The sequence below is a fragment of the Scyliorhinus torazame genome, chromosome 8 (genome assembly GCF_047496885.1).
Source record: "Scyliorhinus torazame isolate Kashiwa2021f chromosome 8, sScyTor2.1, whole genome shotgun sequence".
Lineage (NCBI taxonomy): Eukaryota > Metazoa > Chordata > Chondrichthyes > Carcharhiniformes > Scyliorhinidae > Scyliorhinus > Scyliorhinus torazame.
The window spans coordinates 224,997,490-225,014,522 of NC_092714.1; the positions used below are offsets into that span (position 1 = coordinate 224,997,490).

The 17,033-nt window shown below is 45.3% G+C and overlaps 1 protein-coding gene across 1 annotated transcript in view; it reads right to left on the minus strand.

The window, feature by feature from the left end:
• LOC140428408 (phosphatidylinositol 3,4,5-trisphosphate-dependent Rac exchanger 1 protein-like) overlaps positions 1-17,033 on the minus strand; it is a 303,808-nt gene that overhangs the window by 53,372 nt on the left and 233,403 nt on the right. The window contains exons 23-26 of the mRNA XM_072514826.1: positions 15,341-15,502; positions 14,133-14,343; positions 2,517-2,793; positions 866-1,069 (exon numbers count right to left, since the gene is read on the minus strand). Of these exons, the coding sequence (XP_072370927.1) occupies positions 866-1,069; positions 2,517-2,793; positions 14,133-14,343; positions 15,341-15,502 (854 nt within the window). The remainder of the gene's footprint in view (positions 1-865; positions 1,070-2,516; positions 2,794-14,132; positions 14,344-15,340; positions 15,503-17,033) is intronic.

Sequence of the window (17,033 nt, forward strand, 5' to 3'; positions counted from 1 at the left end):
ATCGTCCCTTGACATTCAATGGCATTACCATCGCTGAATCCCCCACAATCAACATCCCGAGGGTTACCATTGATCAGAAACTGAACTGGACTAGTCATATTAATACTGTGGCTATCAGAGTAGGTCAAAGGCTAGGAATCCTATGGCGAGTAACTCACCTCTTAACCCCCCCCCCCCCCCCACACGAATGCCTGTTCACTATCTCCCAGGCACAAGCCAGGCGTGTAATGGAATACTCCCCATTTGCCTGGATGAGTGTAGCTCCAGGAACAGTCAAGGAGCCCGACACTATCTAGGAAAAAGCAGCCCGCTTGATGGTATCTCTTCCACAAACATTCAATCCACCTACAAGATGCAGTGCAGGAACTCAGCAAGGTTCCTTAGGCAATACCTTCTAAACCTATGACCATTACCATCTAGAAGGACAAGGGCAGTAGACAAATGGGAAATCCACCACCGGGAGCTTTCCCCCCAAATCACTCACCACGCTGACTTGGAAATATATCATCGCCGTTCCTTCACTGTTGCTGGGTCAAAATCCTGGAACTCCCTCCCTAATAGCACTCTGGGTGTACCTACACCCATGTTCAAGAAGGCAACTCACCACCACTTTCTGAAGGATAACTAGGAATGGCAATAAATGCTAGCCTAACCAGCGACCACAACCCATAAATAAATTTTACAAAAAAAAAAGAAAACAAGGGCAAATGGACAGGGCCTCATGAAATGTTTCTGTGCTGTAACATTAAGATTAAAAACTCTATATTATGACATTGGTTCAAATAAATTAACCATTAAAAGACCAATCCACAAACTAATGCTCAGTTGCTGGTTTCTCGTTAAGGGAATTGGAAGCGATTCATACCTATAGGAATCCCTGTAACTTGTTGTATCATGTCCGGAGTCATCCTGCTCTTCTTCATTCACAACGAAGCAGACTCTCTTTGTTCCACAGTGTTCTGCTTTGTCAATATCATTTTCTTCTATCAGGACAGATGGGGTAAGTGAGAGGTCTGATGAAGTGTGCTCAGTCTGAGACTGAGCTGGCTCAGTTATGGAGGACAGCAGGCTGCAGACACAATAGAACCAACATTATGCTCTGATCAACAATGCTTTGCACATGGAAATAATTTTCCCTTAGTCAAGCCACCTGGAAACAATCAGCTTGTATTTCAGCTGAATTTGGTACTACTTCGTGCTTTTGAAGGACACGTGTAACACAATTTAGAGGTGAAAACTGCAATTCAATACAAGACAAATTGATTCCAGTTAGTTATACATTAATGCAGTAAGTGCACAAATATTACCGATTCCAGGTCATCAATTGATAGCTACCCTACAAATGGAACATTACAGCTTTTTAGAAGAAGTTCAGAAATCATGGTTTGATTCTAAATTAGTGTTTATCCCCCCCCCCCCCCCAATTTTCTTGAGTTTCTGAATTTTGCATTGTGTTGCCTTAATTTGCATCAGAGGTCCCGAGTGGGCTGGAGCATCTTCCAGCTGAATTGTCACATGTCTAAACAAGGGCTACAGAGGAATGGTAACAAACGTGCACTTCAGAATGCAAGAATATAATCATACAATCATAGAATTTACAGTGCAGCAGGAGGCCATTCGGCCCATCGAGTCCACACCGGCCCCTGGAAAGCGCACCCTATCCAAGCCCACGCCTCCACCCTATCCCCTTAACCCAACAACCCCACCTAACCCTTTTGGACACCAAGGGCAATTTAGCATGGCCAATCCACCTGGCATGCACATCTTTGGACTGTGGGAGGAAACCAGAGCACCCGGAAGAACCCCATGCAGACACGGGGAGAATGTGCAGACTCCGCACAGACAGTGGCCCAAGCCAGGAATCGAACCTGGGACTCTGGAGCTGTGAAGCAACTGTGCTAACCACTGTGCTACCATGCCACCCCTATAATATAATCAGTTCATTTCATTGACGCAAAACAAATCATCTGCTGCTTCAGGTTAGAATGCTCTTTGGCGATCCTGCTGCCCATCATTTCTGCAGATTAATATGGCCAGTTCAGCATTAAATCTGTGATTTGTCATTGGCATTTAGATTAATGCCGAACCACATAGATAAATACTCGGACCCAATCCCCAGTCTGTGTCATCTTACCCGATCTCACCTATTCGTTGAATGAGGACTGACTGACTGTCCAAGGTCACCAGTCAGAAAAACCTAAAACACAAGATTGATAGCTTGCCAAAAGAAATAAGCGGAGAAAGAAAACAGGAGGACAATTTAGCCCAGGATTCTCCAAGTACATCCCAACAGTCAGAATGGCATGGAAACAGGTCACCTCACCAGTTGAGAGATAAACATGATCTGGTGCTTTGGGGTGGGAGGGTTAATGGAGGAAACCAACTGCAAGACCAACTAGCCATGCAAATATGGCAAAATCATTAAAATAACGCAGTCTTTACTGGCAAATAAAGTAAAAATCCAACTTGACATAAAGTAATGATTGAAGTTCAATTCTGAACTACTAAATACTTACGCCTTTATTTGCATTACGTATTGCTTCATCTCCTTGGAAGAAATCTCCAGTTTAATAAAAAGCTGGAAGAAAGAGTCCTGAATCTCCAGATCTTCCTGCTTCAATAGAAAACTCAAGCCTCCACTTTCTTGGGTCACCTCTCCATTTTGTTGATTTGCCAACTCATCTGGGTGCAGCTGAGAGTCAGTTTCTCCCTCTCTCACAATCAAACACTTCCATTGGGGTGCTGCCATGGTGGTAATGCTGTGCCGAGTGTAATTCATAGGATTTATAATACCTGCAAACAAAAATAACAATAATGAACTGAGCAAGCAATGAAAGAACCACCGCGGAGATCAAGAAGCAGCAGTAAATAATATCAAGAATGTGCAACACCCAATGTTACCGGCAGTAAAAAAATGAACTGTCATCCTGAGGAACAGGGTCCAAGACCCAGTCATGATTATTAACGTCACCTGTAAACACACAGAGCTTTTGTAACAAGCAGCGAGATGTAGCTAGATGGAGTACAGGTTCCAACTTCAGAGGAAGGGGAAAAGGTGCAAATTCCATCTGCCAATCCAAACTGTGTTTCGAACAAAGAAAGTTCCTGACAGCTGTATGCCGCATACAATAAATCATCCTCAAAGCAACTTGCTGTAGAAAGTGAAATACTTCAACTGGTCGCGCAGAATGTCCTCAGCACCATTTCAGTGGCCCGGATTTTGCTATACTAATAATGGCAAATAATCAGCGCTCCCCATTATTACAGGGTAAATTTCTGATATCCGTACACACACAGTTAAATGTGGAAAACCAGAAATTACAGTCAGTGATATTCAGCTCCTCGGCTGGTTGCGCTGTTGCCAATGGAAACTACTCAGAAATCACTGTCATGGCATAGTCTTAGTGTTAATTTCTCACTAGTCATGCCCTAAAGGCAGATGAAGAAGTTAAGACTAATGCATCCAGAATGATGAGTCTTAAATGTCACAAGTGGTGATTATTCATAAAATTGCTGGTACTGAATTTTCTTTTTAGGAAATGTAGATTCAACCAAAAAGTATCATTTTGGACGTGTTTGATGGGGTGTTCCTTGACAGCCGTGTTGGCGAGATTGCAACCCCAAATTCAATGGCACTTAAAGCTGAAATTGAAGCCCCAAGTGAGTCTTGCCATTACTGGCTGTCTCATCATCAGATTGCCCAGACTGGTGCCTCAGCTTCTCACAAGGGGGAGCTGCTTTTAAACATTCCCTCAGCACTCGCTCCCAGTTAACACACAAGCACAGCAGTGCCTGCTCTTTGCTTTGGGGATGCGGGAAGAGACTGTCAGTGCGGGCAGCATGACCAGGAGGGCCGCCGTCCAACGTCGGAAGAAGATCAAGGACCTCCACTGAATTGCAAGGCTACGTTAGCACCTCTTCCCTGGCATCAGTTCCTCCTGCCACCCCTCAAATCCTCAAACCCCCATCCCGACAGGTCAGAGCCCGACACCTCGCACCCTCCCTACACCAGTGTTCGTGCTTGTTCCTCAACAGCCCGAGCACCCACCAACACAATCCCTTCATGTCCAGGTGTGGTGCCCACACATGGAACTTTGGAACTTGCTATAGACTCCCCGACCCATCAAGCATGCGGCTCACACAACCCTCTCTTTGCCCCGCAGGAGAAGAAAGACCATAATAAATGGGAAAGGGACGATATTCGGGTGGGTGGGGAGTGGGAAAGAGAGAGAGAGAGAAAACAGGAGGAGGTAAGAGTACCAGAGATCAGAGTCGGAGGTAGGTTGAGCTGACAGGCAGCTGTCAGGGAGGTAGGTTGAGCTGACAGGCACAGCCTCGCTCAATGTGAATCTGGTGTGGATGAGGGTCTCCCATGTCTTCTGGGCATGCCGGTCGATTGTCGATGTGTGCCCCCCATCCTGCAGTGCCTCCTGTGGCTCCACCCCAGGTTCATTCTCCAGCGACTCGTCAGCCTCCTCCTCTTCAGACAAGGTTGCATGTCCTTCCTCTTTCAACATGCTGCCCCACAGCTTTGCCTGGTTGTGGAGGGCACAGCATAGCACCACAAAGCAGGAGGCCACCTGGTGGGTGTGCTGCAGGGCACCACCAGAGGGGTCCGGGCATCAGAAGCGCATTATCAGCAGTCCGATGTACCACTCAATGACAGCACATTATATCAGACCTGCGCCTCGGTCTCCAGCCTCCCCACCAGCGTCATCATCCAGGACCTCAGCGGGTACTCCTCATCTCCCAAGAGCCAACCCGTCATCCTGGAGTGGTCCTCGAAGACACTTGGGGATCTCCAAGTGTTCCAGGATGTAGATGACATTCACACTCTCCAGGTAGCAGACACATACGTACATGATACGGAGGCGGTGGTTGCACACAATCTGAATATTCAGGGAGTGAAACCCCTTCCTGTGAATGAAGGACACTCTCTGATGTCCCAGTGCGCGCAAGGCAATACGAGTGCCATCTACTGTCCCCTGAACCCAACGATAGTGGAAAATCCTGCTTCCCGGGAATCTTGGTGGGCTTGGTCCAGGTTGAAACGTTATGTAGTTGGACGTCCGGGCATAGAGGACATCTGTGACTTCCCGAATGCACACGTGGGCTACACCTTGAGAAATGCCGCACAGGTCCCCGCTTGAGCCCTGGAATGAGCCGGTAGCATAATGCTTGAGGGCTATAGTGACCTTCATGGCCACCAGGCGTGGGTGTCCTCCCCCTCCACGTGTGCCATGCCCGCGAGGATGTGGCACAAGTGCCGCACTGTCTCTTTGTTGAAATGGAGTCTCCTGCAGCACGTGCTGTCCATCACCTCCTCGAAAGACCAATAACGCCTGTAGACCTTGGGCCATCACCGGCCTCCCCCTCTGGATTTCTCCTGGGCCTCATGGGCGACGGGGTCCTCAGGGTGTGTGGTGGCACCCTGCACATAGGGTGCCGCCTCCAGCCTGTGTCGCTGCTGCTGCTGCCTTCTCCGGCATCTGACTGCCTCGGCTGTTACCAGCAACACGAGGGCAGCCTCTGAAGGATCCACACCTGCAAACAATCTGGGAGGAATTGGAGGAGAGAGATCAACAATCAGTTCGGGCTTCCATCCCAGAACCCTCAAATCCCACAAACCCAAATCCTCCCACCTACCCATCCCTTACCATGACACTCCTGCTTTCTCTCCGAGTGTCATCCAGCAGGCTCTGTCTTGGAAATGTTTCGTAGGACAGACAGGTTACAGCTGTGGTTACCCCTATTATGGGTCTCTACAGTATTTCAAGATGGCTTGAAAGCTTCACAGATGCAAAGCCCCTCACCCCCCGACCCAGGGGAGACACCCAACCCAAAACGTTTCAGCCTCTTGATCAAGCCCAATCCCCCTGAGAACTTCCAGACCCTCCACAAGCACGGTGCCCTTGAGCTGCATGCCTGAAAATGGAAATGGCTACTCATCTCCTCACTTCCCCTCAGTTGCCATTGCACCAGCATCACGTTTTTAAAAAAGAATACTAAACGACGCCTGCATGATATCTCACTGGGGAGTTGGTTAATTTCCAGGCGGCCGTGGTATTCGCCTTCAATCTCACTAATGAGACTGAAATTAATGAAAATTAGGGTTCATGATATATTTGCCATTTTTGGGAGAGATCCAGAACTCGCCATCGGGAGCAGGCCGGTCGAACTGCAGAAGGATTTGTGCTCAGCACGAATCTCAATTCTGCCCTTTTCCGCTATTTAACCGGTGCGCCCAGAGCTGCGCCGGGTGCAACGTTGTTGGTTAAATCTCACCCACAGAGTCTTGTTCCCTAATTTATGGTGCAGATTTGTATACCTTTTTTATTTAGTTTTACTCTTGATGTCATTCTATTAATACTATGTGTGTCTTTATTTTTCTTCTCGTACTCTGACTTAAACGTTACCTATAATTCATTTGTTTGCAGTCTGCGTATCTCAGTGAGGATTCTTCAATCGGATTGACTGAAGTACTCCTCTCTGCTGTTTCATCTGCTCACCTATACCGCAGATCCCCATCAGACTCCCGATAGCTACAAATATCCACTGACGAGACTATAAAATGAGCGGGACTTTCGGTCTTTCCACCCGGCGGGATCTTCCAGTCCCGCCGAAGGTGATCCCCGCAGTGGGACTGGCAAGAAAGGACCGGAAGATCCCAGCCAATGACTCAGGAAAACAGCATGCAACATGTTATAACTCGCATGAGACCAACGGGACAGACCAATTATCCTTCCCGGGAGTCTCGTAGAATACGAGCTTCCCCGGTGAGGGGAGCAGTGGGCCCATCAGCGGAGTAGGAGTCTTTCCAGCCGGGATCTCAAGTGTACTGTGCATATAGTGTACTTTGTAATAAAATACGTTTCTTTATGCCTCTAGTTTTGGACTCCTCTGTGGCCACTAAACAAGATGAATGGCAAAATAATTCTGTTTGCTGTTCGCTGCAATAACTGCTTATTCTTCCAATGGCCATACAATTTTCAAACGCAAATATTAGAATCCTTTACTCCCATTTTTCTTCCACAAAGATAAATGTCTGGGTGTAATTTCTCTGACAACAAAAAGCAAAATCTTCAACATATCAATGTTAGTAATTTTTAGCCTCCTACCTTTCCTCTTGCAGTGGTCACTGTGCCACGCAAAGTTGGTGATAACCCCCACCCCCAGGTTCCACATCTGAATATCTGGAAGGAGCTAGCAACAGGCTACAGAGGAGCCCCAGGTGAAGTTTACAAGATTTTATGCACTTGCAATTGAAATTTTGGGGTTATTCTCCAGCAGACCTTGGGCCAACAATCAGCAGCAGGTTTGCCAGGCCGGCATCAGTCTTTGAATTTCCGCCCGCCGTGTCTCTGCCCTGTCAATTGCTTGGCATAAGAGGCAACAATGCACTAATGCCTGGACAGGCCAAGGCTCTTCATAACCCTGCTATTTTCATCTTTTGAGAATTAACACCAGGTTGCAAAGACAGGGAACTCCTCCTGAAGGAGAAACACAGCCTAATTGTGGCCAATGCTTAACCATGTGCATAAGTTCAATGATTTGGCATTGACAATGGTCTGAGTCATGCGTCAAGATTAGGTTTCTCAACAAAAATGGGAAGTGAAAAGGAAACAAAGCTCAAAGTAGTTCACATTTTCCTCTGGCCAAATGTTACTTGAAACCATCACATTTTCCATAAAATCCACATCTTCAATTTCCAAGGAATGTTCCTCGGCCCATTTTCATTTCGCGAACGTACTGCTGACAAGATGAGCATTTTCTCCCATTTATCAAGATTTATTCACATTAACCACTAAAGTGCGACAAAATCTGGAATATAAATCTTGCCTTCTCCTGAAAGTTTATAATCTGCAAACTAGAAATCCAACTCTTATACAGGAGACATAACTTACGAACAGAGATAATCTATTCAACTTCCAACCTGTCTTTCCCCCCCGCCCCACCACACACACGTCACACGCCCCATCAGATCATGGCTGATCAGGATCCTAACTCCATTCACTGCCCTGGCTTCAAATCAATTTATTCCCTTGCCTGGTAAAGCTACCAATCTCCGATGTAAAATTAATTGCACACCAAATTCCAACCACTTCCACCCTTCCCAGTATTCAGGATCCCAAGCACACTTTTCAAATTTTACTTCCTCTAATTTCGTGAACTGGTCTTGCTGCTCAAGATGTGGTCTCCTCTAGATTGAGGAAGTTAAAACACAGACTGCATATGTGCATTGCTGAACATTTCTGGTCGGCCCACAATCTGCCATCGCACGCTGACCTCAGCCTCTCATACAAGATTCAATAAAGCACAACACAAGCTCAAAGAACAGCACCTCGTATTTTGAGAAGGCACAACCTTCTGTTAACACGGAGCCCAATCATTTGAGGTCTTAGCCGCTGCTCTCCGTTTCCCCGGGCAGCAGGTACTGATATTGATTGTCTTGTAATCATTGACACCTCCTCTGAACACATCTTTTGCCCCATTACAAAAACCATACATAGAAAATAGAAGCAGGAGGCCATTCAAACCCCTCGAGCCATCTCCACTATTCATTATAATCATGGCTGATCATCAAGTTCAATGTCCTGATCCTGCCTTCCCCCATAACCCTCGATCCTTTTAGCCCCAAGAGCTATATCTAATTCTTTCTTGAAATTACGTAAAGTGTTGGCCTCAACTACTTTCTGTTATAGTGAATTCCACAGATTCAACACTCTCTGGGTGAAGAAATTTCTCCACATCTCAGTCCTGTCATAATATACACCAGTATATCATGGTGCAGACACACACTGATGGACACACAGTGGGACCAATCAACACACACAACACCGTAGCCCATCACCAATTAGAGCACTCGCACTATAAAGACAGGGGGCATCAGAGTTCCCGCTCATTCGAGCTGCAGCTTCCTAGTAGGACAGAGCTCACAGCCTGCAACACAGATATTCACCATGTGCTGAGTGCATCGACTGGTTAGGACAAGGCATAGATCTTTAGTTAAAGCTAATATTGTGTTCACCCACAGTGAGAGTATGTTAAACAGTTAATGACTCAATAAAATAGTGTTGCACTATTTCAAGTGTTGGTGACCTGTATGTGTTCCACGGATCCAGAGCGCCCAACACAACAAGTCCTAAAAGGTTTACCCTTTATGCTCAAACTATGACCCCGAGTTCTGGACTCCTCCACCATTGGATACATTCTTTCTGCATCTACCCTGTCTAATACTGTTCGAATTTTATAAGTTTCAAAGCGATCCCCCCTCACACTTCTGAACTCCAATGAGTATAATCCTAACCGATTTAGTCTCTCCTCATATGACAGTCCTGCCATCCCAGGAATCAGCCTGGTAAACCTTCGCAGTACTCCCTCCATTGCCGGAACATCCTTCCTCAGATAAGGACACCAAAACCACACACAGTAATCCAGGCGTGGCTTCACCAATGCCCTATACAACTGCAGTAAACAACACATCCCTACTCCTGTACTCAAAACCTCTCGCTCTGAAGGCCAACATGCCATTTGCCTCCTTTACTGCCTGCTGTACCTGCACGCTTACTTTCAGCAGCTAATGCACGAGGATTCCAGGATCTCATTGAGTATCCACCTCTTTCAATTTACACCCATTCAAATAATAATCTGCCTTCCTATTTTTGCTACCGAACTGGATAACTTCACATTTATCGATGTTATACTGCATCTGCCATGCATATGCCCACTCACTCAGTTTGTCCAAATCCTGCTGAAGCATCTCTGCATCCTCCTCACAGTTCACCCTCCCACCCAACTTTGTATCACCTGCAAATTTGGAAATATGACATTTAGTTCCCTCGTCTAAGTCATTAATATAACAATTAGGGGTCCTAGCACAGATCCCTGTGGTACCCCATCAGTCACTGCCTGCCAATCAGAAAAAGACCCATTTATTCCAACTTTTTGCTTCCTGTCTGCTAACCAGCTTTCTATCCATCTCAAGACACTACCCGCAATCCCATGCACTTTAACTTTACATAGCAATCTGTTATGTGAGACCTTGTCAAAAACATTCTGAAAGTCTAAATAAACCACATCCACCGGGTCTCCCTGGTCAAGTCACTAGTTGCTTCTTCAAAGAATTCCAGTAGTTTGTCAAGCATGGCTTCCCTTTCGAAATCCATGCTGACTTTGTCTGATTATACCACTGCTTTCCAAATGCTGTGCTACGAAACCCTTCTAGTAACTTCCCCACTACCAATGTTAGGCTCACAAGTCTATAGTTCCCTGTTCTCGCTACCTCTCTTTTTGAATAGCGGGCTTATATTAGCCAACGTCCAATCTGCATGAATCATCCCAGAGTCTAAAGAATTTTGGAAAATGACCACCAATGGATCTACTATTTCTAGGGGCACATTCTGCCCAATGCAGATCAGACAAGATCTCTTACAAATAAGATGATGAAGGAAATTAATTATTAGAATTCTTTAGCTTCCGTGACTCTTGCCAATGCAAGATAGCCATACAAGATGGCGGCCGATACCTGTCCATGCATGCACAGAATCCAATTGAGTCATTTGCAGGAGACAATGCCGGTTGGATCTTATCTGGATCCTGAAGCCATTCATCCAGCTTCTAAACCCCATGGCAGGCAGGCGATCAGGGCATAGTCTGCCCATGATTTCTGGGGATCCGGTTGGGGAGGGAGGAGAGGCTTCTGATCCAACCAGTGACGGTCGCTATTCCATTTGCAACCCTGGTGCTTCCTGCCTGTAGAGAGAGTGCTAAAGTAGGTGGAAGTTGTCTGATGTGGAGATCTACCCTGGCTCTGACTGTCTTCAAAAGCAGGAAGAGGACAGTGCACTGGACAAGGTGTCCATCACAGTCTGTATTGGATGGGATTGGATTGGATTGGATTTTGTTTATTGTCATGTGTGCCGAGGTACAGTGAAAAGCATTTTTCTGCGAGCAGCTCAACAGATCATTAAGTACATGAAAAGAAAAGGAAATAAAAGAAAATACATAATAGGGCAACACAAGGTACACAATGTAACTACAGAACACCGGCATCGAATGAAGCATACAGGAGTGGAGTATTAATGAGGTCAGTCCATAAGAAGGTCGTTTAGGAGCCTGGTAACAGTGGGGCAGAAGATGTTTTTGAGTCTGTTTGTGCGTGTTCTCAGACTTTTGTATCTCCTGCCCGATGGAAGAGTGAGTAAGCCAGATGGGAGGGGTCTTTAATTATGCTGCCCGCTTTCCCCAGGCAGCAGGAGGTGTAGATGGAGTCAATGGATGGAAGGCAGATTTGTGTGATGGACTGGGCTGTGTTCATGACTCTCTGGAGTTTTTGGTGGTCTTGGGCCGAGCAGTTGCCATGCCAGGCTGTGATGCAGTCAGATAGGATGCTTTCTACGGTGCATTTGTAAAAGTTGGGAAGAGTTAATGTGGGCATGCCGAATTTCCTTAGTTTTCTGAGGAAGTATAGGTGCTGTTGTGCTTTCTTGGTGGTAGCGTCGACGTGGGTGGACCAGGACAGATTTGTGGAGATGTGAACCCCAGGAATTTGAAACTGCTAACCATCTCCACCTCGGCCCCGTTGATGCTGACAGGGGTGTGGACAGTACTTTGCTTCCTGAAGTCAATGACCAGCTCTTTAGTTTTGCTGTCATTGAGGAAGAGATTGTTGTCGCTGCACCACTCCACTAGGTTCTCTATCTCCCTCCTGTATTCTGACTCGTCATTATTCGAGATCCGGCCCACGATGGTCGTATCATCAGCAAACTTGTAGATGGAGTTAGAACCAAATTTTGCCACGCAGTCATGTGCACAGGGAGTATAGTAGGGGGCTAAGTACGCAGCCTTGCGGGGCCCCGGTATTGAGGACTATTGTAGAGGTGTTGTTGTTTATTCTTACTGATTGTGGTCTGTGGTTCAGAAAGTCAAGGTTCCAGTTGCAGAGTGAGGAGCCAAGTCCTAGGTTTTGGAGCTTTGATATGAGCTTGGCTGGGATTATGGTGTTGAAGGCAGAGCTGTAGTCAATAAATAGGAGTCTAATGTAGGAGTCCTTGTTGTCGCGATGCTCTCGGGATGAGTGTAGGGCCAGGGAGATGGCGTCTGCTGTGGACCAGTTGCGACAGTATGCGAATTGCAGTGGATCAAGGCGTTCTGGGAGTATGGAGGTGATGCGCTTCATGACCAACCTCTCGAAGCACTTCATTACGACTGAAGTCAGGGCCACAAGATGGTAGTCATTGAGGCACGTTGCCCTGGTATGATGGTGGTCTTCTTGAAGCAGGTGGGGACCTCGGAACGGAGTAGGGACAGGTTAAATATGTCCGCGAACACATCTGCCAGCTGGTCCACACAGGCTCTGAGCACACGACCAGGGATCCCGTCCGAGGGTTCACTTTCAGGAAGGCCAATCTGACTTCGGAAGCTGTGATGGTGGGTATGGGTGTGTTATGGGCTGTTGGGGCACTCGACAGCGGATCGTTGGTTTCCTGCTCGAACCGAGCATAGAATGCATTGAGTTAATCAGGGAGGGATGTGCTACTGCTGGAGATACTGCTCGGCTTCGCTTTGTAGCCCGTTATATTGTTTAGGCCTTGCCACAACCGCCGAGAGTCTGCAACGCTAATCTATGACTCTAGCTTGGTCTGATATTCTCTCTTGGCATCTCGGATGGCTTTGCGGAAGTCGTACCTGGATTTCCTGTATAGGTCAGGGTCATCTGACTTGAACGCCTTAGTCCTGTCCTTCAGTAGGGAGTCAATCTCGCGATTGAGCCATGGTCTCCGGTTGGGGAACGTACGTACTGCTTTCTTTGGCATCATTTGCTGATGAAGTCTGTGACGGTGGTGGCATACTCATTCAAGTTGGTCGCGGAGTTCTTAAATATAGACCAGTCCACTGTCTCTAAGCAGTCACGTAGGAGCTCTTCCGTTTCCTCGGACCAACACTGCACAACCTTCTTAGCTGGATTCTCCCGCTTGAGTTTCTGCTTGTATGTCGGGAGAAGGAGCATTGTCTTATGGTCTGAAGTGCGGTCGGGGGATGGAATGGTAGGTGCCCTTAATTTTTGAGTAGCAGGGGTCAAGAGTGTTGTCGCCCCTGGTGGAGCAGGAGATGAGCTGGTGGAATTTAGCTTTTCAAATTGGTTTTGGATGAATACAAATTCTTAGTTTCACAATTCTGCTCCGAGTACAAGTTAAAAGGATGCCACCAGCACTGCGATGACTTGAGCAGCGTTGTCGTTAGTCCTGGCCGCTGCCTCATCTGTCTCTCCAAATTAGGTCAGGGAGAAGCATTCCCGAACTACGCATGCATGGCGTTGGCAGGAATAGCACCTTGAATATATAAATCATTTGAAGCTGCCAAACAAAAGCTGAAAATGTGTTTGGGAAAGGGAGGAATCAGGAGAAATGAAGAAAGCTTAAAGTGAGAGCACAAGGGTATTTGAAGCCAACTCCAGAAAAAACATTCGGCGTTCCTGCTGGAAAAGCATTACGTTTATGTGTTTCATGTCAGGTGAGGACGGGAGCAAGCTGTTATGAACCAGTCAGTTAACTTGCTGACATTCAATGTCTTAACTTGCACATGATGTGGAGATGCTGGCGTTGGACTGGGGTGAGCACAATATGAAGTCTTATAACACCAGGTTAAAGTCCAACAGGTTTGTTTCGATGTCACTAGCTTTCGGAGCGCTGCGCTCCGAAAGCTAGTGACATCGAAACAAACCTGTTGGACTTTAACCTGGTATTATAAGACTTCGTATTTAACTTGCACAGATAGAATGCAAATTTGTGTGAAGTGCCAGAGAACTGTTGACATGCATGGAACTGTATCACAGCACACATCAGAACCTCTTGTAATTAAGATAAAAGCAAATTACTGCAGATGCTGGAATTCGAAACGGAAACAAAAAATGTTGGACAATCTCAGCAGGTCTGACAGCATCTGTGGTGAGAGAAGGGAGTTAATGTTTCTGGTCTGGCTTACTCTTTGTCAAAGCTTTGCCTTGTAATCAACTTGGTCAAAGTGACGCAACTCAACTCATTCAAGGGGAATTTATTGCAAACATTTTCAATTCAGTCCGAATTGATTGAAAAAAAAACAATTTTTAAATTGCGACAGTAATTTTCCATTACCTTGATCCTGTTCCAGGCCAAGGAAAGAACTTTTTCGACCAAAGCGTATGCTGAAAGATCTTCCCAGCGAGGTAGTACTTTTGGGACAGGACACTTCAATTACATTAACATGACAGTTGGTTGGACAGAAGTCAGTGCTGTTTAACAGGTGCAATTTGGTAGAAGCTTGCTTGAAGGAGGGCCATGCGCTGTTTTTCAACTCCTGGGCAAACTAAAGATAGCCACAAAGAAGAGAATTCAATAAAAGATTCCCCATTTGATGCCACAACTTCCAAAACTTAAACCTGATATAAACCATGTGCTCATCTTGGAGACAATCAGACAGCACATCAATTATAATTAACGTAATTTCCTTCAGTGCTGGGGAACAGAATTTGTTTTTGTCACCAGCATTTTGTTAACTTGGCTGTGTTTTAATTAATCGCTCTGTGATTCATCCTTCAGCCCACAGTGCTCATACTACTTCTTGGAAAGAGCGATGCTAAATTCCCTTCATGCGCCCTTTCCAAATTCTTTTGCTTCTCTCCTTGTTCAAATATTTATCAATTTTTCTTTTAAAAACTACAAATCTGCTTTCACCTTGTTTTCAGCAAGAGAGTCTGTGTTCTAACAAATCTCCTATGTATAAAAGCATGGGAAGGGATTTAGGTGCTGAAAGCATAAAGTTGCAAGTTGCTTGTATTAAAAGGGACAGAGATTCCGCTGGTCAATGATAGTTTCAATTATTTCTGAAGATTTTTCCAATTAACTTCAGAAATATTTGTCATAGTTGACAACCAGGAGATTTCGTACCTCAAAATAGTGGATCATTATCTCCCATTCTTAGAATTTGAACCCCAAAATATTGGTATAGATTCTGTAGCCCCATGTTATGAAAACAGAATATTGTGTTCCTATAAATTTGTTGACTCATTAGTGCTCAGAATGAATGAGAAATTTGTCTGGCTGTAAAATATCACGATTTAGCTCAAGGCATCAAAACTATAAAGTTAGCCCATATATCTCCAACCAAAGACTTGACCTACTTCAGGACAACCGAAGAAAAATCAGAACAAATATAAGAAGCTGTATAACTCTGCCAATCGTGATAAGAGAGAGCAGAAAGTGATACCAGAGCTTCATCTGAGATTAAATAGAGCACTGCATGAATCAGATTTCACTGGTGGGATTCCATGATTTAGCAAACAAATTTGCCGCATGTCATGTACCTTGGAATAGTTGGCAATTCGCTTGCCAATGGTGCCGAGCTTGGTCTCACACAGATGTTTGAATTCAAATTGAGACTTAAAGATAAGGGAATTTCTGGAAGATATCAATCCTCTGCAGTTCTTTACAAACTGACGATCATCTGCAGCCAAAGCTTCCAAAATCTGACAAAATAAGCAAAGTTAGTTAATGAGGAATTTTTAACAAAACAAGCATCGATTGGACAAATAAAATTGGGATATTTATCATGGGAGCTTTACAGAACAGTTGGGCGAGTCAGATAACAAAAAAGATTGGGATGGGGGTGGTAACATTTTTTAATGCAGAATAAGGGTAGGCTTTCCAAAATGGAAAAGTAAACATTCAAATTTTATCAGAATCGGAAGATTGTACTTGAATTATTTTACTATAAACACGGCACATAATGGAGTCCTTTCTTTGATATAGTGGGGAAATCCCATTTACTTATTGGCAATCAAAAGCTACCTCAGTCACTGGTAGAATAATTTTGCTTGGCAAATCTTGAAAGCAATTGTCTATGTGCAATTGATTAAAATTCAAAACAATCTGGCAAGACAATCAGATCCATCCATTTTCTCACATGATGATACCGCATACTAATTGCTAAGTGATACCAAATCCCAGGAGGGCTGCCAATGTTTGTTGGAAGACTTCCAGGAGATTTTAAAACATGACATTCTGACAACCTGATATCTGCAAATGCTGTTGGATATACCTTATGGGGGCTGGGCCTTGTGTGGTGGAGTATCTTTGCTCATGATCCTATTCAATTGTGGAGTAGGCTCCAGGGGCTGAGTGGACTACTCCTGCTCCTAATTCGTTATTGTACATATGTGCACAACAGCTGATGGCACCAAGCCAAGATTCTTAGAGAACCAGGACAAAAAATTAACAAGGTATTTGTGTGTGTGGTGATGGGTTGGAGGGGGGGGGGGGGGGGGGGGAGACACCAGTAACTACTAACAGTAGCACAATGAAATTACACCAATAATTAAGAATAATACTGTTATCATTCAGATCCCTTCTATGTAATTGGCAGTAATAGGTGTAACATCCCAGCATCTCACATCAATTAGTAATAGTTATACACTTATCGATATTCATCCTGAAATTATAGCTAAAATTCCATCTGCACTACACAAGTGTTCGTGTCATTTCTCACAAAGCACATGATCCTCACTCAGGTTTGCACTAACATTTCCAAACCACTCTCTGGCTTGTGCGCAGTGAAAGCTTCATAAAATGATTTGATCTCTGGTGCCCCCAACTGTCCGTCTCTCTCCCCTACCTCCCCCTCAACGACTTTGTTCCATCTCCGCCTCATCCCCACTGTCCACCCCCCACCGCCCCCCTCGACATCCACTTAAAAAATATCTGTTTATCCACCCATCCTGTCCTTCTTACAATCCAGTCATCCATAAGCAGGGACTAGATCTTGGTGGCAACACATTTTGTCCTTAAAAGATTCAGAGTTGATTTTCTATCAAAGTAAATGGTACAATGGTAAAAAGCAATCACAATTTTGAATTGGTGCATTTGTTTTCATGTTGCACTTGAACCAATCTCAGATTTCATAATTGTAAACTAGTTTTGGGAAGAAGGGTATGGTTAACGTCCAATCAGTTAAATGGACCATCTCTGTGTCAGACTTCATCAATGGTCAGGGAGGTTTGA